The 25,670-nt window shown below is 35.2% G+C and overlaps 1 protein-coding gene and 1 pseudogene across 1 annotated transcript; both read right to left on the bottom strand.

Annotated features, from left to right (window-relative positions):
* Positions 1 to 2,177: 2,177 nt before the first annotated feature.
* LOC106976993 (UDP-glucuronosyltransferase 2B31-like) lies at positions 2,178 to 22,645 on the bottom strand. Its single transcript, XM_027064339.2, is given in 5 exon segments — positions 2,178 to 2,557; positions 4,478 to 4,617; positions 8,808 to 8,952; positions 21,834 to 21,844; positions 21,894 to 22,645. Coding segments are annotated over 5 exon segments (1,332 nt in total). The 5' UTR covers positions 22,611 to 22,645; the 3' UTR covers positions 2,178 to 2,238.
* LOC128314251 (60S ribosomal protein L32-like) lies at positions 14,396 to 14,802 on the bottom strand (annotated as a pseudogene).
* Positions 22,646 to 25,670: the final 3,025 nt, after the last annotated feature.

Below are 25,670 nucleotides of genomic sequence, written 5' to 3' on the forward strand. Positions count from 1 at the left end.
ATACAAAAAACTTCCATGCTCTTCTGCCATCTTGGCTTCTCCTCCTGAAAAGATCAGTTTTGACAAAGTCATTACCTAATCTGCAGAAGTTAACTTCATTAAGAAAACCAGTAGGTTGGAATTCAGTTTCAGTATTGCACAGCGGGGCTTCCTTATGCCTCATGCTAATGTGTATGTGTAAGATTTCTCTCCTCTGATCCCTCCCCCACTCTCCTATTTTTTTTAAAAAAGATATTAATGTATTAAAGAACACTAATGCCTTACTTTTTTTTCTTTTTTGTACTTTACTATTATATGTTCCAAGTTTAATAAATATTCATTGTTTCCTTTCTGGATATTATTATAATTAGTTTCATCCGTGATTATTGCTGAAAGTAATTTTGTGTGTAGAAGAATGCTATAAAAGTATCTCCGTATATCAAAAGTGCAAAGTATGCCTCATTTCTCTCCAACTGTTTAAACATGTCTCTTGTCAGGCAGAAGAACTGCTCTTAACTTGGTTTCTTTCTTCTCTTTGTGGTTCACTTTTTAAGTTGTGTTTGAAAGGCTCGATTACCAATATTTAAAAGCAAGCTTTGGAGATCTTTTTGCTATTTCAAATGTCTTCTTATGCATGGACTTAAAAATTGTTGCATACAATATTTGGTTCTTTATGCCATCGGCAATTTGTTTTTCTATGAGATGTGTGGGAAAAAATCAATAAAAAGATTATATAAGTTTCTGTTTTGATATTCTCAATATCCCAGGTATTAGTGGAAATATCTGACTGACTTGACAAGGTAAGACCAAAATATGGGCGATCATATTGCAGGAGGAGGGAAATCTAACATAATCCAGAGGGTTGGGCCAAATCTTGCTGGGCCTCACCTAGCATTCCAACCCTCCTTTCATTTTGTGTCTTACCATCCACTTATAAAGCATTGTTCCATAGAGAAGAGTAATTGAAACATATCCAAGGCTTTGTGTGGAAACTATCTTTAGTCTTTTTAACCAAAGATCTTTTTTACTGGTTGCCCACATTTAGGTAGGAATCCAGTAAGAACCATTCAGATTCCTGTAACAAAGGAAATTTACAGGAAGGAATATTTTGTATTTCATGAGGGTTGTGAACTGTAAACACAAAGGACTTGCCTAAACACTGTGCTTAAAGGACTTGTCCAAATTTTAACTTCTCTTCCATCTGTATGTAGGTCATGGCTTGTGTCCTTCAAACTGGCCCCAGCTCCCTTATTTAAATCTTTGCTCTGGGGCACCTGGATGGCTCAGTCGGTTAAGCGTCCGACTTCGGCTCAGGTCATGATCTCACGGCTTGTGAGTTCGAACCCCACGCCGGGCTCTGTGCTGACAGCTCAGAGCCTGGAGCCTTTCAGATTCTGTCTTTCTCTCTCTCTCTGTCCCTCCCCCACTCACACTCTGTCTCTCTCTGTCTCTCAAAAATAAATAAATATTAAAAAAAAGTCTTTGCGCAAGAAATTATGATCCTACCAAACAACAAAACATACATTGTCAAACCCAACTTGCCAAACCATTTTCAGTAATTTTCCACTTACTCCTTTCTGTAATCTTCCATTTCCATGTAGTCACCTCGTCTCTTTTTTGTTCCCCTTTTTACTTTTCCATAGTCCCTTTTTGTTCCCTGTCTGCTCTCCCTTTAAAAACATCAGTCACCTTTATCTTAGTTGGAGTTGAACTCATTTCATACTGGAATGTCTCTCTCCTTCTATAAATGGATGAATAAAATCTGTCTTGCCATCTTTAACAACTGTTCAGTTGTGTTTTTCTTAGTCAGGGACACATATGTTCTATTTGATTGATTTTATTTATACAGTAGATGTTTCTGAAAATGCTTGGTAAAAACAATCAGGCTTCTCACTCTTAAATCACAGAATAAGGCTGTAGTGACATCCCTGTTTTTTTCAGTTAGGAAATTATATATATCAATATTAAAGTAGAATTATTTGAGGATTTATACAATTAGAATTATAAATTGAGCATAATCCATCTATAGGTGCCACATCTTCTTTGATTTGATGAACAGAATTGAAGAATCTCAAGATAAATATTGAAGAAGTGTTTGTCAAAAAATACATAGCGTTATTTCCCCCTTAGGGTGGAATGGGTTAACTAACACAATATGTTTAGCCAAGAGGAAAATATGGATTATTGTGGAGGAGAATCTGTCACAACTTGATCCACAGTGGTTGAATTAAATAGAATGACTTTGCTTGTGCTTACTAGCTATTTCAAATGTTTACTACGCCTACTGTGTCTCAAAAGCCTACTCCCTATTTTCTTCTTATTTTCTTTTTTAAACTTTTGACAACAAAACAAGCAACATTTTATGACACAGAAAGTAGCAATTACCACACAGGCCAGTAGGAATCCGATCACATCCAAAGAGTGGTCCTGGAAACAGGTGAGGTTGTAACAAGCTGGTCGTAGGTGCTCGGCTCCTTTGTGCCACGTGACAAACTCAGTCCAGAGGACTGCTCCATCCAAAGGCTTTAGAAGCTGATCATGATGAATGGTTGATAACCACATAGCATTCTCTTTGTAGCTGGAGGAAAATCAAATAATTTATAGAACAAACTGGAGAAGTATGTTGATTTTCACGTGGAGGGTAAAAATGAGTGCCACATAACCCTGGAAGAAAAATCTATTATTTTTCTTAGAGATGATTATAGAGATCTTAATGGGCTAGAATTTGCTAATGTCTAGGATTTCAAGCTGTGAAGAAAAAGAGAAGTTGGGCAAGGACAAGTATTTCTAGCTTAGAAAGGCAAGAAAAAAAATTGAAATACATGATTTCTTTGTGCAAATTTTGAATTATCCAGTAAGGAATTGTTAATAGATCTGTCGAGCAAGTTTCAAAATATTATTATAATCCAGAGATAGAATATAAGTCCATGATGAGGTTAATGGACATGTCCGAGCAGAGCTGATCAGGAGCTGGTATTGACATGATAGCAGTGAAATTAGTGATTAAAAGTATGGAAGTGGATTGTATTGGCTTGAATCCTGACTCTGACACTTGTATGCTTTTTTTAGTGTTTCTGTTCCTCGGGTTTTCATTTTTGAATGGATAGGAATAGTACCTTTCTTATGTGATTATTTTGAGGAATGACATATTGATTCTTGGATTTGACCCTATCATTTGGTGACCCAGTTTGTGTTTGCTGTTGTGGTTTTTCTTGTTGGTATTGTCATTTTAGAATCTGGAGAGTGCTCAGCATTCCACTTTCAGGCATTGCCAGTTTCATTGGTTTCTACTGTTGAAATGATTATGAACTAACAGACAAGGAAGAAGGCTAAATAAAGAGGGCTTAAAAACTTTAAATCACAAAGTGCTATAACATGGGACTGTAGCAGTACAGTGGAGGTAATATCTGTCTCTGTCCTGTAAAAACCAGTGAGAGTGCTGGGTTTTTGAGAGGAGAGAAGTAATCCTGAAACACATTTGTAATACAATAGGCAAAGACTATAGTGAAGAAGTTACTTACTCCCTACAAAGAATTTACTAGTACAATGTGTACCATATCACAAACATTCAGTATACATCAGCTAATTTTCTTTTTTGGGCACAGCTTTACCTTATTAAAAATTTTCAAATGTAGAAAGACATCTATATTAGAAAGATGTGACTTTACATAAAACCACCAAATGGAAGATACAATCCTTAAAAAAAATGTGTTCTCATGGTGCTTATTTAAGATGAATAATAGTTGGACTAATTTAAAACTAGATAACATTGTTTTTAAAATGCAAATGTCGATTTAAAATGCAAATGATACTATATATTCAAGCAAAATTTTATTTCTAAAGTCATTATGAAACCAAAAGGAGAAAATGTATACATAATTATGATATTAATAATAATAGGAATAGTAACATCCTGAACTAATTTGGAAACCAAATATTTCTCGTACAGAAAATTTGACTTTTAAAAGGAATATTCCAATATATCTCTTCTAAGTCAATTGCTTTTTGATTTTATGGTTCTTCTACCAAATAAGACAAAAACAAGCATAAACAAAATTAATAGAATTTAACTAAATTTATAAGTAGTGTTCACATAATTTTTAATTGAGTAAATTTGAAAGCCCTAGTTATTCATCATTTATCTGTGGTGGGATCAAAATATTACCATAGAAAATTTGGGAAGTATTTAATGGCAATTTGAGACTGATCAGGTCATGCTGGTTTACAGAAAGTAAACTATTTTAGACGAGTTTTAAAACAATTTAGTTCTCATGCTGAAAGAAAATCATGATTGTGCAGATTAGTACTATAACAGTACTAATCTTTTTTTTCTGTTTACTTTTTTTGATTTTTTTTGCATTTCCCATCTAGCTTGGGTGATGAAACTAGACTGGTCAGTTTTATTCCAGTTTCTGTAAAACTCAGTTTTCCTTCCTGGTTTTCTGAGACTTGCGTGTTGGTTCAGAGCCCTGTGGGAAGTGTTGGAAAGCAGGCATACTCTGTAACTCCTGTTTTTCTGAACCTCGCAGATGATGCCAGTTTTGATATTTTCCCCCTTTTCCTTCTCCAGACGTCCAAACGGATTCTTTGGACAGAAGTGTTTGGAGAAACTGCTTTTGCGATTATACATGTCAGAGCCTAGACAAAGTATGTTTGAAGATACAGACACTAGTCCCTGCTCCTTAGAAAGCTGGGTATAGTCTCCCCAGTGTAGGGCATAGGGCCAAGTGTGTTGGTTGTTTTGATCTTTGACTGTTTTATTTCTCCTTTCTTGTTTTTTTGTATTGTGGTTTGTTCTTTTGTTTTGCTTTGTTTTTCTTTTTTTTTTTAATGTTTTATTTATCTTTGACAGAGAGAGAGCGAGAGACAGAGACAGAGACAGAGCATGAGTGGGGGAGGGGCAGAGAGAGAGGGACACATAGAATCTGAAACAGGCTCCAGGCTCTGAGCTGTCAGCACAGAGCCCAACACGGTACTCAAACTCATGGACTGCGAGATCATGACCTGAACTGAAGTAGGACGCCCAACCGACTGAGCCACCCAGGCACCCCTGCTTTGTTTTTCATTTTTGCCCTAATCCTTGGGTTTAAATTTCAGGGCTGCAGGTAAGGGGCAGAGTGGCAAGGCCAGTACAAGTGGTACCTGTGCGAAGGAACCCAGCTGGCATCACTATAACAACATTCATGGTTCCTGACTTCAACTTTGTTCTCAGTGCTTCCTCTTAATCTTTCTGTTAACCATTTCAGTGATTCTTTTTATTGATATTTCAAAATTTATCCACTATTCTTTGTTTTAAAATTTTTAAACATTTATTTTTGAGAGAGAGAGACAGACAGAGTGTGAGTGGTGGGGGGGGTGCAGAGAGAGAGGGAGACACAGAAACCAAAGCAGGATCCAGGCTCTGAGCTGTCAGTACAGAGCCTGACTCAGGGCTCAAACCCACCAACCATGAGATGATGATACATGATGTATATATACACACACACACACACACATACACACACACACACACACACACACACACACACAATGGAATATTATTTACCTATGAAAACAAAGGAAATCCTGCTATTTGGGACCACATGGATGGAGCTTGAGGACATTATGCTAAAATTTGTATGTTTTTATTCTAATCTTTATTCACATAATTAAATCTATATTATGACATGTTTTGAAAATTTTAATCCTAATTTATACTTTTTTTCATCCCATAAGGAAATTGTGCTCTTATATTTATCATTTTGTCCCTTTCTTTTCAACTAAACCTCATATTACAGCTAATTTAGTGTAATTAAGCATTATTTGATTAAACCGATTATAATGGTATAATATGCACAAATATAAGTTATTTACTCATTGCTTAATTTTGGATATTTACAATACTTCCATTATTTACAGTGTTTTCTCTTATGAATAATTGCCCAAAATAGATTTTGCACCTCTGGATTATTTTTCTTTGTATAGTTTTATGAGTATATTATGAAGCCAAAGGCTATAAACATTTTTAAGACTCTTGATACATCTTGCCAAATGTCTTAATTCTTAAAAAGTATGCAAAAATTTTCTGAGAAGGTAATAATTAATGGAAAAGTAAGTAGTATGTAGAAACCATTTCTTTGTGTAACAATGTCTTCACAATCACTGACATGGATTCAAATCTTGTTTTTGCAACTTAATAACAACAGCTACTATTAGCAATCATTATTATCTGCCACACATCCTTCTTGTCCTTCTCTTCCTCCTTTTTTTTCTCCTTCTTACTGACAATTATTTTCTCAAAACTGAAAGAGGAAATCTTTTAAGAATAAGGTTAGCTAAGGTAGAACTTTCACTAATCTTACCACTGTCATTGAACTTTGTGAAACTTATCAGAGGTAGCATAAATAATTTGCAATCAAAAGATACATTGTGTTTTACTCTCAAATAAGATACCAGTTTTATGCTGCTACCAGTAAAGAGGTAGACAAAAGGATCTCTTAAGAGATTGTAAAGTAGCCCACTAAAGATAATTTGCTTCCTAATTATGTTTTAAAGATTTATCAATTTAAAATGTATTAGATTATTGTTTGCCTTCATAAGGAATATCATCCTATAAACTGAATAGAATTGTTGTAATTTTTAACTGTGGGTAGTTTTAAGATTCAAGTGGTAGAGATTATTTGATCTTTATTTTATGGCAGAATTTATGGTTCTTATTATATATGAAGTCTACATTTTCTCTGTACTCATTCTGTCAGGCAGCTATGATGTTGAGACCTATATTCCCTAGGGGAGCTTTACTGAGGTTTTCTGTAAATTTGGTGTAGGCAGAAAACATCTGTTCTAACAGACTAAGTCACTCTTAAAATGCTCTAAGATGGAGGTGCCTGGGTAGCTGAGTCGGTTAAGTGTCCGACTTCAGCTCAGGTCATGATCTCACACTTTGTGAATTCCAGCTGACAGCTCAGAGCCTGGAGCCTGCTTCAGATTCTGTGTCTCCCTCTCTCTCTTTGCCCCTCCGCTGCTCATGCTCTGTCTCTCTCTGTCTCAAAAAATAAATAACAACATAAAAAAAAACTTTTTTAAATGCTCTAACATGTAAAATCGTGGGATTTCATATGAGGAATGTTTTTTATTATTAATAATTTATTTATTTTTCAATTTACATCCAAGTTAGTTAGCATATGGTGCAACAGTGATTTCAGGAGTAGATTCCTTAATGCCCCTTTACCCATTTAGCCCAACCCCCACTCCCACAACCCCTCCAGCAACCCTCTGTTTGTTCTGGATATTTATGAGTCTTTTATGTTTTGTCCCCTTCCCTGTTTTTATATTATTTTCACTTCCCTTATGTTCATCTGTTTTTTGTCTTAAAGTCCTCATATGAGTGAAATCATATGATATTTGTCCTTCTCCGACTGACTAATTTCGTTTAGCATAATACCCTCTAGTTCCACTCACGTAGTTGAGGAGTGATTTAAATGCTGGAGTTGATGCAAATAAATGTTGGATTTAGCTCCAACATTGTTAGGGAACACACTTATATCATCGAGGAATGGTTTTCCTTTTAGTTAGAGAACTGGCAAAGAGCCTTAACCCTTACCAAAAAAGGTGAGCATTTTAACATGCTTGTCTCATTGCCAATCCTTACACATATACTTTTAAACAACTCCATAGAATACCTGCTCTCTAGGACTTTTCTAGAGAGTATAATCTTGATGTGTTAGAAAAGCAGTTCCTATTAAATGAGGAATTAGATCTGGGTGGTTGGCACCATTGGGTTGATTATTAATAGTATGTGATTGTACCAAAATAACAATAATACCGAGTTAACATTCCTTCTGGATTACTGAGTATGTGCCAAAGATATTTGGGATGTTTTATGTGTACTATTTTTTCCTCCACAACAGCAATATGAGCAATGATGATTATTACTATCATCTCTCTATGAACAGTGTAGTGTAGTTTTCCATAATTGCTGCCTATATTTTGCAACAGCCTGCTGAGTGGTCCCCCTTTTCACTCTTGCTTTTTTACAGGCTAACTCAGTGACTACATCTCAAGGGATTTTTTAAAGAAGGAAATGTGATCATATTACTCCCTTTCTTAAACCTTTTCGTTTTCTCCTTAATGCCCTTACTAGAGGTTTGAACCTCCTTATGATTGTTTGTCTCCAGCTTCTCCTTCCAGCATTATCTGTCCTTCACTTGGCATCTTCCTGCTAGGCTAAATTTGGAGCTCTTGAGAACTGTCATTCTTCTTTTGCCTGCTTTGCTTTTGTGTCTTCCTTACTCTCTGCTCCCATCACTTCTACATATCCTTCTGTATATCCTTCTGCATATCCCGTGGATTGCACCTTGATTGTCAATGACTGAGATATGCTCTCTGTGATTCCCACTGAATGTTCCTTACCGCTCTGATCCTTCATTATTATAACATGTTTCATTCTGTTTTTATTATGTGCTTGTATTCTGTCTTTCCAGATAGAGTGTCAGGTCGGTGGTCATGAAACTCTACAGTTTCCCTGCATGTTGGCACTTACCTTTAGAATATGCTAACTACTTTGGAAGTATTCTTTTAGTGAATATCTGCTACTTACTTATATATTGAATAATGTAGGCCTTGATTTAACTGACACTATTCTCAAAGTCTCCCAGGAATTCCACTTTATTTTGTAATGTTAATGAAATGCAGGTACTTGTGTTGTATAGAAATGTGTGAGTTTCTAATTGGCAGGTCACTTTAGCTTCCCATATCTCTCTCACTATAAATAAACTGTCTAAGTAAAGAATAGAATCATTCATATTGAAAATGCAAAGTGACCAAAGCAAAATAAAGAAATATATTACCTTAGGCAGGGGTTCAGCAGGTTTGCAGGTGAGTCCCCCAACAAAATGAAAATGTGGTAAGAGTGGACGAGAAAATTCAAAATCCCAGTAGGTTCAAATGAGCCATATTTGAGCCTTCCCCATTAACTCAGATAATATATTGGGTCTTTGTGGGTGGAAAAACACATACAAAGACATAAAACAACTGTTAGACGAAATGAGAATTTTGTCATGTGACTGTAGTAATTTTGTGAAAGCAATTTGGAATGATGAGCCAAAGATGTTTGACAGTGTTCTTTGATAAAGCAATTGTGTGTGGGTGTTGTGTATATCTATATAGATCTACATATATATATATATATATATATATATATATGAAAGGTGATGTGAGAGAAATGTGAGAGGAACATTTTATCTCTAATGTCATTCACATCAGTACATTCACCAACAAAATACTAACAACCAAATTCAAAGGCACATTAAGATCTTACACTATGCCAAGTGGAAATCATCTCTGGTATGCAGGGATGATTCAACAAATTAACATGATACATCACACTAACAGAATGAAGGATAAAAGTCATATAATTATTTTAATAGGTGCAGGAAAGCAGTTGACAAAATTTAACATCCTTTCATGATAAAAGCTCCCACCAAATTAGGTATACCAGGAATATACTTCAGTATAATAAAGACCATATCTGGCAAGCCCACCTCTAACATCATACTGCTTGATAAAAATTTGAGAGATGCCTGGGTGGCTCAGTTGGTTAAGCGCCCAAGTCTTGGTTTCAGCTCAGGTCATGATCTCAAGGTTCATGAGTTTGAGCCCTGCCCTGGGCTCTGCACTGACAATACGGAACCTGCTCCCAAGCAGAAAAGAAGTAAAATTCTCTCTGCAAGTGGCATGATATATATAGAAAATGCTAAAGACTCCACCAAAAAACTGTTACAACTAATAAATGAATTCAGTAAAATTGCAGGATCAAAAGCAACATACAAAACCCAGTTGAGTTTCTATACACTAACAATGAACTATCTGAAAGAGGAATTAAGAAAGGAATCCCACTTACAGTTGCACCAAAGGGAATAAAATTGTTAGGTGAACATTTAACCGGGAGGTGAAAAATCTGCACATGTGCACGTTATCCTTTTTCATGGGTATATACCGAGATGTGGAATTGCTGGTTCATATAGTAACTCTCTGTTTAACCTTTGAGGAATTTGCAAATTGTTTTTCAAAGTGGCTGTACCATTTTTAATTCCTAGAAGCAATATATAATGATTTTAATTTCCCCACATTCTTGTCAACACTTGTTATTTTCTTTTTGTTTATAGTTATGGTACTGGGCATGAAGTTGTATCTCATTGTGGTTTTCACTTATATTTCCCTGATGCCTAAAGATGTTGAGCATTTTTTTTCGTGTGCTTATTGGTCATTTGTATATCTTCCATGTAGAAATTTGTTTTAGATACTTTAGATACTCATTTTTTATTGGTTATTTTCCTATTATTGAGTCGTATTATTTCTTTATATGTTTTCAGTACAAGCTCATTATCAGACATGATTTGCAAATATATTCTCTAATTCTGTGGGTTGTTTATTTTTCACTTTTTTGATGATATCCTTTGAAGCACAATAATTTTAATTTTGATGTTCAACTAATACAAATTTAATTTGGTTGTTTGTGCTTTTGGTGTTTTACCTAAGAAAACATTGTTGAATCTAAGGTTACAAATATTACCCCATGTTTTTTATTAAGAGCTTTTAAAATTATTTTTCTAAGTCTTACATTAGATTTTTTATTTATTTTGAGTTAATTTTTGTATATGGTTTGAGGTAGAGTGATCCAACTTCATTCTTTCACATGTGGATAATTAATTTTCCCAGAAGGAATTATTCTGGATTTAAAATCTATTGATCTATACATCTATCGCTATGCCTGTAACACACTCCCTTGAGTACTGTAGATTTATAGTTGGCTCTGAAATCAGGAAATGATTTAGATAGTCTTTAATGTCCTTCTACAGTATTTTAGAGTTTTCAATGGTGTGAGTTTTGAATTTCCTTTGTTAAATTTATTCCTAAGTATTTGGAATTTGGAATTGTATTCTTAATTTCATTTTGGAGTGGTCATTGCAAAATATATAGAAACTCAATTGCTTTCTGTGTATTGATCTTGTATCCTGAAAACTTCCTTAGTTTGTGTTTTGATATAATATTGTTTTAGTGTCACCCTTAGATTTTCTCTACATAAGATCATGTCATCAGTCAATAGTTTTACTTCTTCCTTGCAAATTAGGATTTATTTTATTTCATATTCTTGTTTAATGTCTTAGCTAGTACCTACATACTACATTAAATGACAGTGAAGAGACTGGCTTTCCTTGTCTTTTTCCTTATCTAAGAATGAAAGCATTTAGGTCTTTCACCATTAAGTATGATGTTGGCATGGATTTTTTGTAGATGCCTTTTCTCAGTTTGAGGAAGCTCACTTCTATTCCTTGATATATTGAGTATTCTTGTCATGAAGGTTGTTGGAGTTCATAGAATAACAACAGTGAATTTGTTTGCATTTATTGAGATAATCATGCAGTTTTGTCTTTTATTCTATTTGTATGTGGTATTATATTAATTGATTTTTCAGATATTAAAGCCACTTTGCATTCCTGGGATTAGTTCCATTTGTGTGTGTGTGTGTGTGTGTGTGTGTGTATAATTCTTCTTACATGGTTAAAGATTTGGTTCACTAGCATTTTGTTGAGGGTTTTTGGGTATATTCAAAAGGGATATTGGTCTGTAGTTTTCTTGTGATGTCATTGTTTGGTTTTAGTATCATGTTTTATTGAATGTATTTTCTGCTCTTGTATTTTTTGGAGAATTTTAAAAAATAATTGATACTAATTTTTCTTTAAATTTTTGGTAGAATCACTCAATGGATCCATCTGGGCCTGGGCTTTCCTTTGTGGTAGTTTTTTGATCCCTAATTCAATCAATCTTTTTGTTGTTGTTGTCATAGGTCTATTCAGATTTTCTGTTTCTACTTGAGTTCTTTTCATATCCATGTCTATCTAGTGATTTGTCCATTTCACCTATATCTCATTTGTTGGCATACAGTTTCTGTTAATGTTCTCTTATGATCCTTTTTATTTGCCTAAGGTTGCTAGTTGTATCTCCAATCTCATTTCTTATTTTAGAAACTTGTGTCTTTTCCTTTTTGGGGTGTCCATCTAGCTAGAGATTTATTAATTTTGTTGATACATTGAAAGAACCAAATTTTTGGTTCTGTTCTTTTGCTTTATTGTTTGTTATTATCCGTTTTTGGGTATCTCAGCTCTAATATTTGTTATTTCCTTTCTTCTACTATATTTGGGTTTTGTTTGCTCTTCTTTTTCTAGTGTCTGTGTTTTAAAAATCTATTTTCTGGTTTTACTAAGAGATATTGGCATATAACACTGTAAGGTATACCACTTAATAATTTGGTGCATGTATATATTGTATGTATATATATAAGTTTAGTTAATATCCATCACCTCACATAGGTACAAATTTTTTTTTCTTGTAATGGGAACTTGTAAGATCTATTCTTTTAACAACTTTCAAATATACAATACAATATCATTGATTACAGTCAACATGCTGTATATTACATCCCCAGATCTTATTTATATCATAACTAAAAGTTTGTACTTTTTGACCACCTTAACCCATTTCCCCCAAACTCCAGCTTTTATCTCTGGCAACCACCAGCCGGTTCTCCATTGCTGTGAGTTCAATTTTTTTGATTTCACATACAAGTGAGATTATACAGTATTTGTCTTCTCTGTCTGATTTATTTCATTTAGCATCATGCCCTTGAAGTCCATTCATGTTGTCACAAATGGCATGATTTCTTTCTTTTTTATACTTAATAATATCCCTAGGTATATATCAATACACCACATTTTCTTTATCCATTCATCACTGATGGACACTTAGAATGTTCCTATGTTATGGCTATTGTAAATAATGCCAAAGTAAACATGGGAGTGCAGATACCTTTTTGAGATAGTGATTTCGTTTCCTTGGGTGGCTGGGTCATACAATAGTTTTACTTTTAATATTTTAAAGAACCTCCCTAGTGGTTCTTTTCTGTGGTGGCTGCACCAATTTACATTCCCACTGAAGTGCACAAGGGTTTCTTTTTCTCCACATCCTTGCCAACACTTGTTACCTCTTGTCTTCTTGATAAGGGCCATTTTAATAGGTGTTAGGTGACATCTCATTATTTTGTTTCTGCATTTCCATGATGATTAGTGATGTTGAGCATCTTTTCATGTACCTGTTGGCTATTTGTGTGTCTCCTTTGGAAAAACGTCTATTCAGTTCATTTACCCATTATTTTAATTGGATTGTTTGTTATTTTGCTATTGAGTTACATGAGTTATTTACATATATTTTGGATGTTAACTGCTTATCAGGAAAATAATTTGTAAATATATTCTCTCATTCTACAAATTACCTTTTCATCTTGTTGACAGTTTCCTTTGCTACACAGAAGCCTTTTATTTTGGTGTTGTCCCACTGGTTTATTTTGCTTTTGTTGCCTTTGCTTTTTGTGTTATATCTAAAAAGTTATTGCAATGACCAGTATCAAGGAGCATATCCCCTATGTTTTGCTCCTAGAAGTTTTATAGTTTCAGGTCTCATATCTAAGTTTTCAATCCATTTTGAGTTAATTTTTGTGTAGGGTGCAATATAGGGGTCCAGTGTTCTTATTTTGCATGTGACAGTCCTGTTTCCCCAATATTTATTGAAAATAGTGTCCTTTCCCCATTGCATATTCTGGCCTCCTTTGTCCTAAGTTAATTGACCATATATGTGTGAGTTTATTTCTGGGCTCTCTATTCTGTTCCTTTGATCTCTTTTGCCAATATTTTACTGTTAAGATCACTATAGGTTTGTAACCTGATTTAAAATCAGGAAGTGTGACGCCTCTAGCTTTGTACTTGTTTTTCAAGATTGCTTTCACTATTTGGGGCCTTTTGTAGTTTCCTACAAATTTTAGGGTTGCTCTATTTCCATGAAAAATACTAAGGGGTGCCTGGGTGGCTCAGTTGGTTGAGCATCCAACTTCGGCTCAGGTCACGATCTCGCAGTTTGTGAGTTCAAGCCCTGCGTCAGTCTCTGTGTTGACAGCTCAGAGCCTGAAGCCTGCTTCAGATTCTGTGTCTCCCTCTCTCTGCCCCTTCCCCGCTCATGCTCTGTCTCTCTCTGTCTCTCAAAAATCAATAAACATTTTAAAAAAAAGAAAAATACTAAATACTATTGGAATTTTGATAGGGATTGCATTGAATCTATAGATTGCTTTGGGTAGTGTGGACATTTTAACAATGTTACTTCTTCCCATACATGAGCATGAAATATCTTTCTATTTATTTGAGACTTCTTCAGTTTCTTTCATCAGTCTCTTTAATTTTCAGTGTACAGATATCTCGCCTCCCTAGTTAAATGTATTTAAGTATTTGTTCTCTTTGGTACAATTATATATGGGGTTGCTTTCTTAATTTCTCTTTTTTTAATAGTTTTGTGGTTTTATTAACACAAATATGACATGCACATAAGCTGTCTATTCATTTTCTTCATTGTGCAGCGTGCACTGGAATTGGTGACTCTGATGGCCAGCTGGGCTGCTCTGTCCATAATGACTTTACAGTTCTTAGAGAAGACATTGTGAGCAATCTCTGCACTGTAAGATTTGCTGAAGAACAGTAGCGCTTTAAGCTCCTTGATGTTGTGGACTAGGAACTTCCGGAAGCCACTGGGCAGCGTGTACTTTACTTTCTTGTTCCCATAACCAATGTTGGACATCAAGATCTGGTCATTGAATCTTCTGTGCACCGTATTGCCAATGTCTCTGGGTTTCTTCCAGTTGCACTTAGTTTTGACAAACTGAATTTCTGACTGGTGCTGGATGAATTTCTTGGTCCTCTTTTTAATGATCTTTGGTTTCACCAGAGGTCTGAGGGTGGCCATGATGCCCAGTAGGAGATGGCTGCCACTTTTTCAGGTAGCACTGAGGAAGAGAGCTTAATTTTCCTTTCTGATAGTTGATGTTAGGGTATAGAAATGCAACTGAGATTTCTGTTTGAATTTTGTATACTACAAGTTTACTGAAATCCTTCATTACTTCTAGTAGTGTGTGTGTCTATGTGTGTGTGTAGTCTTTATGGTTTTCTACATATAATATTATGTCACCTGCAAATAGAGACAGTCTTAATCCTTCTTTTCCAATGTGGGTGATTTTATTTTTTCTTGCCTAATGCTATGAGAAGGACTGCCAGTACTATGTTAAATAAAGGTGGCAAGAGTGGGTATCCTTGTCTTGCTCCTTATCTTAGAGGGAAAGCTTTCAGCTTTTCACCTTTGAGTACCAGCTGTGAGATGGCCATAAATGGCCTTTATTATGTTGAGGTGTTTTCCTTCTATACCCACTTTGTTGAGAGTTTATGTCATAAATGGATGTTGACTTTCGTAGGTACGTTCTTTTCCTGCATTTATTGAGATGATCATATGACTTTCATCTGTACTTTTTTTGATGTGGTATGTTACATGGATTGACTAGCAGATGTTGAGCCATCCTTGGAATAAATTCCGCTTGATGATGGTATGCAATTTTTTTAATACATTCCTTTAATCTGTGGTTAAATACAGCTTGCTATTATTTTGTTGAGGATTTTAGCATCCGTGTTATCTGGGATATCGACCTCTAATTTTCTTTTCTTATAGTGTTCTTGTCTGATTTTGGTTTCAGGTTAATGTGGGCCTCATAAAATAAATTTGGAACTGTTCTCTCCTATTTTTTTTGAAGAGTTTGAGAAAGATTGGCAACAATTTTTCTTTAAATGTTTGGTAGAATTTGGTAGTGAAGCTACCTGCTCCTGCTCTTTTATTTTTTGAGTGATATGATTACTGTTTCAATTTGCTTACTGATAAGTGGTCAGTTCAGATTTTCTATTCCTTCATGATTCAGTCTCCATGGGTTGTGTGTTTCTAGGAATTTTCCCATTGCTTGTAGGTAGTTCAAATTGTTGGCATGTATTTTTTCACAGTAGCCTCTTATGATCTGTCATATTTGTGTGTTACAGTTGTTACGTCTCTTCTTTAATTTCTAATTTTATTCATTTGAGTCTTTTCTCTTTTTTAACTCTAGCTATAGGTTTTCTATTTTGTTCATCTTTTTTAAAAATGGCACTTAGTTTCATTGATCTTTTCTATTGTCTTTTAGTCTCTATTTCATTTATTTCTGTTCAGATCTTTGTTATTTCCCTCCATCTAATAATGAGTGTGGTTTGTTCCTTTTCTAGTTCATTGAGGTGTAAAATTTTTTTTTTAATTTGGGATCTTTCTTTTAAAGTTAGTGTAGATGTTGGGGTGCCTGGGTGGCTCGGTCGGTTAAGTGTCCGACTTCAGCTCAGGTCATGATCTCACAGTTTGTGAGTTAGAGCCCCGCGTCGAGTTCTGCACCGACAGCTCGGAGCCTGGAGACTACTTCAGATTCTGTGTCTCCCTCTCTCTGACCAACCCCCCCCCCCACCGCCTTCCATGCTCTGTCTCTCTCTGTCTCAAAAATAAATAAACATTAAAAAAAATAAAGTTAGTATAGATGTTTATCCATATGAACTTCTCTCTAGAACTGCTTCTGCTGCATGTTATAAATTTTCTTACTTTATATCTGTATTTTCTTTTATCGTAAGATATTTTTTGATTTCCCTTTAATTTCTTCTTTGACCCACTGGCTGTTTAGTAGTATGTGGTTTAATCTCTACATATTTGTGAATTTACCAGTTTTCTTTTTTGAATTGATTTCTAGTTTCTTAATGTAAGAAAACATTCCAGTCTTCTTCCTGTGTTTCTCCTTACTCTCATACTACTACCATGCTAAAAACATTCTTGACACAACTGGTCACCAAAAATGTGTTTTGTTGTTTTTTTTTTACCATATCAAGAAATTCTCTGTGATACCACCTGGGTGTCCTCGAATTTGATTCTGACACCAGCTACCTGGAGGCAACAGATCTCACAGGTTAAGGGCTCTTGTCCCATGAGATGTCACTTCAGATGCCAATTACAAGTAGTCCATACTCTGGTTACCCTCAACTTCTGTTCAACTTGGCTACAAATTGTAAGTTTCCATGGCCTCCTCCCTCTTTGGATTTGATAAGTTGCTAGAACAGCTCACAGAAGTCAGGGAAACACTTAATTATGTCTATCAGAGTATTAAAGGATGTGAACAGCCAAATGAGAAGACACGTAAGACAAAGTCTTAGAGGTTTTGGATTGTAGTAGGTTCTCTATCAGTGGATTTGGGTGTACCACCCACCCCCAATCCATGGATGTGTTCTCCCATCTGAAAGCTCTCTGAACCTTGTACTTTTGGGAGTTTTTATAGAGGCTTCCTCATGTAGGCATGATCAATATTAACTCCAGTTCTAGCTCCTTTGCTCTGTCTAAAGCAGTGGGGAGTGAGGTTGAAAGTTGCAAGATCAAATTATGCTGTGGTCTTTCTGGTGACCAGCTCCCACCCAAGAGTCAGCCTAGAGTTACCTCATTAGAATAAAAGATGCTCTTAGTGTTCTTATCACTTAGGAATATATAAGAGTTTTAGAAGCCTTGTGTCAGGGACAGGGATCAAAGACCAATTGTTAGAATAGAAGATGCTCTAGTGTACTTACCACTAAGAAATTTATAAGGAGTTTAGGAGCTCTCTGTCAGGACCTGGGAATCAAGACCAATCTATATATTTCTTATTATTCCACAATACAACACTTCTGACACTTCTGACCAAGTCAGGAAAGTTGCTTGATATGATTTCAATTTTCTTAAGTTTATTTAGACATTTTTGTGACCTAATGTGTGATGTATTTGAAGAATATCCCAGAACCAAGGATCAAGTTTGGTGTTTCCTGTGCAGCTGCCACAAAACCTGGCATGTCAGACGTGTGTACAACCTCATTCCAGTGAAGCAGTGGTAATCTGCAATGGGCAAAAATGTCAACATGAAAATGGTACCCACAGGCCTCCCTGGACTCCGGGGAGGATTGCAGTCTGTTGATAGATTTGTGCTGAATTTGAAGCCTAATCCTTGGGGAGCAGCTTTTAAAGTGTGAAATAGACCTCTTTCAGGGAAAGACTGGAAGATGGACATTTCTGTCTCCTGCCTCTGTGTTGAGCCTTAAGAGGTTAACCAGGTAGTAAGACCTTACATCTGTTACCTATCAAAGGCTGAATATGAGACTGAAAGCAGCCAGGTGAATATTTTTTTAAAAAGATGTATGTTTATTCATTTTTGAGAGAGAGAGAGACAGAGTGCAAGTGGGGAAGGGGCAGAGAGAGAGGGAGACACAGAATCTGAAGCAGGATCCAGGCTCTGAGCTGTCAGCACAGAGTCCGATGCAGGGCTCAAATTTGTGAACCACGAGATCACGCTCTGAGCGAAAGTTAGACACTTAACTGACTGAGCCATTCAGAAGCCCCAGTCACGTGAATATGTTTAAAAGTCAGGAAGAAAAGAGAATTTGGTCATGAAATCAAAGACTTTCACATAGTTCAATTTTATAATAGGATGCAGGTATTAGTGGTTGTATTCCTTTATTTTAAGTTTATTTATTTTGAGAGAGAGAGCGAGCACAAGTGGGGGATGGGCAGAGAGAGAGAATCCCAAACAGGTTCCACAATGTCAGCACAGAGCCTGATGTGGGGCTTGAACTTATAAACCATGAGATCACGACCTGAGCCGAAATCAGGAGCTGGATGCTTAACTAACTGAGCTACTCAGGGTAGCTCATAGATTGGAAGAACAAATACTAAACTGTCTACACTACCCAAAGCAATCCAGATTTAATGTCGCTATCAAAACACTAACAGCATTTTTCACAGAGCTGGAACAAACAATCCTATAATTTATATGGAACTACAAAAGACCCAAATAGCCAAAGCAATCTTGAAAAAGAAAAAAACTGGAGGTATCACAATTCCTGAATTCAAGTTATACTACAAGGCTGTAGTAATCAAAACAGTATTGTATTGACACAAAGACAAACACATAGATCAATGGAACAGCATAGAAAACCCAGAATGAACCCACAATTATATGGTCAATTAATCTTTGACAAAACAGGAAAAAATATCCAATGGGAAAAAAAATCTCTTCAACAAATGATGTTGGTAAAACTGGATAGCCACATGCAAAGTATAAAACTAGACCACTTTCTTACACCATACACAAAAATACATTCAGAATAGATTAAAGACCTAAATGTGAGACCTGAGAATGTAAAAATCCTAGAGGAGAGCAAAGACAGTAATGTCTCTGACATGAGCAGTAGCAATATTTTTCTAGATATGGTTTTCTAGATTTTTCTCCTGAGGCAAGGGAAACCAAAGCAAAAATAAACTATTGGGATTACATCAAAATAAAATAAACCTTCTGTGCAATGAAGGAAATAATTAACAAAACTAAAAGGCAATTTAACTGAATGGAAGATATTTGCAAATGATATATACAAGAAAACGTAAGTTATCCAAAATATATAAATAATTTGTGCAACTCAACATCCCAAAACCAAAAATCCAATTAAAAAATGGACAGAAGACATAAACATACATCTCTTCAAAGAAGAGATACAGATGGCCAATAGACACATGAAAAGATGCTCCACGTCAGTTATCATCAGGAAAATACAAGTCAGAACTGCAATGAGATACCACTTCACACCTTTCAGAATGGCTAAAATAAAAAACACAAACAAGTGTGGAGATTTCTCAAAAAGTTAAAAATAGAACTACCCTATGATCCAGCAATTGCACTACCACATACCCCAAAATACAAAAATACTAATTCAAATGGATACATGTACCCGTATGTTTATATCAGCATTATCTATAATAGCCAAATATGGAAACAGCCCAAGGGTCTGTAGATTGAACAGATACAGAAAAATGAAATCTTACCATTTGCAATGACATGGATGGAGCTAGAGAGTATTATGCTAAGTGAAATTAAGCTAAGTGAAATTGGCTAAGACCAATACCAAATGATTTCACTTATGTATGGATTTAAGAAATGAAACAAACAAGCAAAGGACAAAAAGAGAGAGAGAGACAAATCAAGAAACAGACTCTTAACTGTAGAGAACAAACTGATGGTTATCAGAGGGGAGGTGAATGAGGGGAATGGGTAAAATAGGTGATGGGGATTAATGAGCGCATTTGTTGTGATGAGCACTGAGTGATGGATGGAATTGTTGATTCACTGTATTGTCACCTGAAATGAACATAACACTGTTAACTATGCTGGAATCAAAATAAAAACTTAATAGAAAAAAAGAGTAAATAAGTAAGTACATAAATAAATAAATAAATAAACCCACACCAAGCAAAAGGTGAGGAGATTAAAGTAATATAATGTGAATATATGAGGGAATTTTCTGAAAGGAGTTTGGAATAATTTAGCCAAAAATATTTAAGAGTGTTTGTGGTTTAATTATGTACACACACAATACATATATGATACAAAGCATGTATAATGATGCAAACATATATAATGATGCAAATATATATTTACATATATATGTTGTTCATATGTATATATAAAAGACAAAGTGTAAGAGGCTCATTTCTAACATCACAGTAGTACATTCACAATCATAAACGATTAAACCTAAGCCACTATCAAATTAAACACGCATCTGTTTACTCTGAAATGCTGCAAAAGTAACAGATGCAAATATAAGCAACTATTTGAGCTCCCCAATCAGTTAACCAATGGAAACACCTTTCCCTGGAATCCTGTCTAATTTCTATAATTTAGCAAGTTATTTCCTTGATCCTAGATTTTCCAAGAAAACTGTGAGGCTTTGAGGGTATGGCTTGATTCCTTGTGCTTACCATTGCGGTTGGTTCATATGAGTAGCTTAATAATTTATGTGTATTAAATAATATTTGCAAATAACAGCTGGAATATTTTCATCAAGTATGGAAACACATGCACTGTTAACTTTGGCTCATTTTGTCTTTATGGAGTGACATAGTTGTGTGCACCCTTCAACAAGATGTTTAAGCCTTTAAAACATGATTTGTAAGGCCTTGTGAAAGAATGTGTAATCATTGGAAACTTCATATTATAGGTTCCTGAGTCTGGGATAGAGCCACCATATCTTCCAATTGTGAAGGAATCTTTCAGGTAATGTGACAAAACACTTAAAGTTTTAAATGAGGAAACTGAGGAGAAACAAATGAAAATGTCCTCAATACTCTATACAGACTGTTGTGCTAGAAATATGGAACTCCTCAGTCTACACGTCTGCTTACATCAAGATAGTGAAATTTCTAATGCCTTTTCTTAAAGATGGGAAAAGTATAGTAAAATGGATATGTAGGAAATAGGTGCAGCAGAGAGGACTTTTAAGGCACTACTCTGATATAATAGTGGCGGGTACATGTCATTACAAATTTGTTAAAACCTGTAGAATGTACAACACCAAAAGTGAATTCTATTGTAAACTATGGACTTTGGATGATAATGTGTCAGTATAGGTTCATCAGTTGTAACGAATGTACCATTCTGGTGGGAGATGTTGATAATGGGGGGACTTACGAATGTGTGGGGACAGGGGTTATATGGGAAATCTCGATTCAATATGCTGTGACTTCAAATTATTCTAAAAAATAAAGTATATCATAAGTAATATTTTCACCCTGTATTTAATAAACAAAGGAAGGATTAAACACTTTACCCAGAAAAAAGTAAAAAAAAAAAGTTTAAATATTAAAAACAAACACACAAATAATGGATATGTAATTGCTTCAAGAAATCCTCAGTGCTTTATATATGGGTATTGACTTCCTGGAGTGTAAGTACTAATACTGGACCACAGGTTCAAACTACCCTGTTGTATAAGTCTTTCCGTAATATTTGTGAGATTGAGGATTGAGAGATCATTTCATATTTTCATTTCATCATTTCACTTATAAAAGACAAATTTTCTGACTTTATACAAATGTACCTTCCAAGGCACTAGGATAATTAAGACTTCATGCCACCAGTGAAAAACATGACTTAGTACTTCACTGTAAAACTGATCCCACCTCTTCTGATTAAATGTTTGGAACCAAAAGTCAAAATAAAGCATGTATATCATATTTTTTACTCTCTCCATGAATGCCATTTGATCACTTAATTCTGACATGATAACAGGTACGTAGGATGGAGGGAGAGAAAGTCCTCCACTATACTTTTCAAATGTAAAGCCTGGAGAGAAGGGGAGACTGTACACTAAAGGTATTTTGAGTAGCTCAGCCAGCAGGTCACCACAGGGTCCAACGGTATCTGCAAGTATGACATCAAACTTTGATTCTTGTAATTTTGTCATGAGTTTCCTGTTCAAAACTGCGTCTTTACAGAGCTTTTCAATACAGTCAGAATATTTCCACGAGTTTTCTTGCAGTTGTGAAAAATATGCCCAGAATGTATCTTTCGATAAATCGTATGTCCATTTGGTGATCAATTTTCTGAAGAGAATCCTAAAATCATCTTTCAGTAAGTGTGTAGGATAAATCTCATATTTAATAGTAGATGATTTGCTTGGATCAACAAGAATGGAAGCTCAAGATGTCAGAACAGTCACTTCATGACCTCTCTGGACAAGTTCATCCAGGATTCTCTTCATGTTGATCCAGTAGCTGTATTCTGTGGGCCACACCAGCACCTGTCCACAACTCCCAGAGCTAAAGCAACAGCTCAGCTGTAGCAGCAGAAGAACTGAAATCCATTTCATAGACATCCTGGTGGAATGTAATGCTTCTTTTCAAATTCCTGTTTCCTCCTACCATCGCTTGTGCTAATACCCAAGGAGAAGTCAATCAAGAAGTTAAAATGTAACGCTTACATTCAAGGTAAACACATTATATGAACAGTCAAAGCATTTGGATGGCAAGTGGAAAAAGTCAAAGGCAGATGACTTCATCTGTATACACATGTGCTTAGTGTCTGTTTGATGATTATAAGTTCTATTATCTAGCTAAGAGCCAATGACCTTGCATGTGCAAATCACCTATCTTATGTAATATATTTTGAAGAGGCAAGAGGTAACTGTGTCTGCAGTCTTCTTAACAAGAATTAGTTATTATACAGGTGAATTATTTTGCTTGGATATGATGGTTCAAGGGATTTTTTTGTTCTGTTCATAGAAATTTTGTTGACATGTAATTCACATACTATACAATTGCCAAATTTAAAGTGTACAATTTAGTATTTCATAGTATATCACAGAATTGTGCAACCATTGAAAACAAAACTGATCAATTTTAGAGCACTTTCTTCACCCCAGATGGAAACCTTTACCCTCTAATGAAACTCTCCATTTTCTTCATCTCTCAGCCCTAGCCACATTTTATCTACTTTCTGTCTTATATATTGCCTATTCTGAGCATTTCATATAAATGAAAATATAAATTATGTTGTCTTTTGTGCTGGTACTTTAATTAGCATAATGCTTTATTTTAAAATTTTGTTTTCTGACTTTATTGAGATATCATTGATATAACATTGTGCAGGTTTAAGGTGTACAAATATATCGTGAAATGATTTCTCCATAAAATTAGTTAACACATCCTTCACCTCACAAAATTTTTTTTGTGGCATGGACTTTTTAAAGATAATCTTTTATTCCTTTTTTTATTGAAGCATAGTTGACACACAATGTTATATTAGTTTTAGGTTACAACATAGTGATTCAACAAGTTATCTGTTATGCTATGCTCACCACAAATGTAGATTCTATTTGCCACCATACAGCGCCATTGAAGTAACTTTGACTATATTCCCTATGGTGTACCTTTTATCCTCCTGACATTCATTCCATAACTGGAAGCCTGTATCTCCTACTCCCTTTCACCCATTTTGCTTTCCCCTTCCCCCTCTTTTTTCTAGCAACCATCGGTTCTCTGTATTTTTGAGTCTTTCTGCTTTTGGTTTGTTTATTCATTTGCTTTGTTTTTTAGATTCCACATATAAGTGGAATCATATGGTATTTGTCTTTCTTTCTCTGATTTACTTCACTGAGCATAATACCCTCTAGGTCTGTCCATATTATCACAGATGGTAAGATCTCATTCTTTTTTCTTTTTTTTTTTTTACGGTGGAGTAACATTGCATTGTCTATATATACTATATCTTCTTTATTCATTCATCTATTGATGGACATTTGGGTTGCTTCCATATGCTGGCTATCGCAAATAATGTTGCAGGAAACATAGGTGCATATATATTTTTGAATTAGTGTTTTTGTTTTCTCTGGGTAAATACCCAGTAGCGGAATTACTGGATCGTATGGTGTTTCTATTTTTAATTTTTTGAGGAACCTCCATACTGTTTTCTATTGTGGCTGCACCACCAACAGGGTGATGGTTCCTTTTTCTCCACATCTTTGCCAATAGCTGTTATTTTTTGTCTTTTTGATTCTAGCCATTCTGACTGATGTAAGGTGATATCTCATTGTGGTTTTGATTGGCATTTCCCTGATGATTAGTGATGTTGGGCATCTTTTCATGTGTCTGTGGGCCATCTGTTTGTCATCTTCTTTTTCTTCTTCTTCTTTTTTTTTTTTTTTAAGTAGGCTCCATGCCCAACATGGGGCTTGAACTCACAACTCTGAGATCAAGAGTCATGAGCTCTACTGACTAACCCATACAGGCTTCATCTATTTGTCTTCTTTAGAAAGTGTCTATTCAGGTCCTCTATTTTTAATTGGATTATTTTGTTTCTTTGGCGTTGGATTGTATAATTTCTTATATATTTTGAATATTGACCCCTTCGTGGATATGTCATTTGTGAATATCTTCTCCCTGTAACTTGCCTTTTTGTTTTGTTGATGGTTGCCTACCCTGTGCAAAACCTTATTTTGGTGTATTACCAATAATAAAATAGAAGTTTATTTTTGCTTTTGTTTCCCTTGCTTGAGGAGACATACCTAGAGAAATGTTGCTGCAAACAGTGTCAAAGAGATTGCTGCCTATGTATTCTTCTAGGAGCTTTATGACTTCATGTTTCATATTTAGGTCTTTAATCCATTTTGAATTTATTTTTGAATATGTTGTAAGGAAGTGGTTCAGTTTTATTCTTTTGCAAATAACTTTCAGTTTTTCCAGCAGCATTAACTGAAGGGACTGTCTTTTCCTCATTGTATCTTCTTACCTCCTTCATTATAGATTAATTGACCATATAAGTGTGGGTTGATGTCTGGGCTCTCTATTCTGTTCCATTTATCTGTGTGCCTGCTTTCGTGTCAGTTACTGTAGTCTTGTAGTTGTCTTGAAATGTGGGATTGTGATGCCTCCAGCTGTGTTCTTCTTTCTCAAGATTGCTTTGGCTATTTGGAGTCTTTGGTGGTTCCATACAAATTTTAGTATTATTAATTTTTGTTCTATGAAAATTTTTATTGGTATTTTGATAGAGATTGCATTGAATCTGTAGATTGCTTTAGGTAGTATGGACATTTTAACAATGTTATTTCTTCCAGTCCATGAGCATAGAATATTTTTCCATTTATTAGTGTCATTTTTAATTTATTTCATCACTGTTTTATAGTTTTGAGTAGGTCTTTCAGCTCTTTTCAGCTTCCTTTATTCCTAGGTTTTCTATTCTGGGAAACTCTTTATCTCTCCTTCCATTCTGAATGACATCCTTCCCAGGTAGAGTATTCTTGGTTGAAGTTTTTTTCCTTTCAGCCCTTTGAATATATCATGTGTTCCATGAGAGGGAGATATATGCAAAATGATCTCTAAAGGCCAGAGGAACCATAAGACAAAATATAAAGACTGACAAGTCCTGCTTGACAATAAAT

This window comes from Acinonyx jubatus, chromosome B1 (genome assembly GCF_027475565.1).
Source record: "Acinonyx jubatus isolate Ajub_Pintada_27869175 chromosome B1, VMU_Ajub_asm_v1.0, whole genome shotgun sequence".
NCBI classification, from domain to species: domain Eukaryota; kingdom Metazoa; phylum Chordata; class Mammalia; order Carnivora; family Felidae; genus Acinonyx; species Acinonyx jubatus.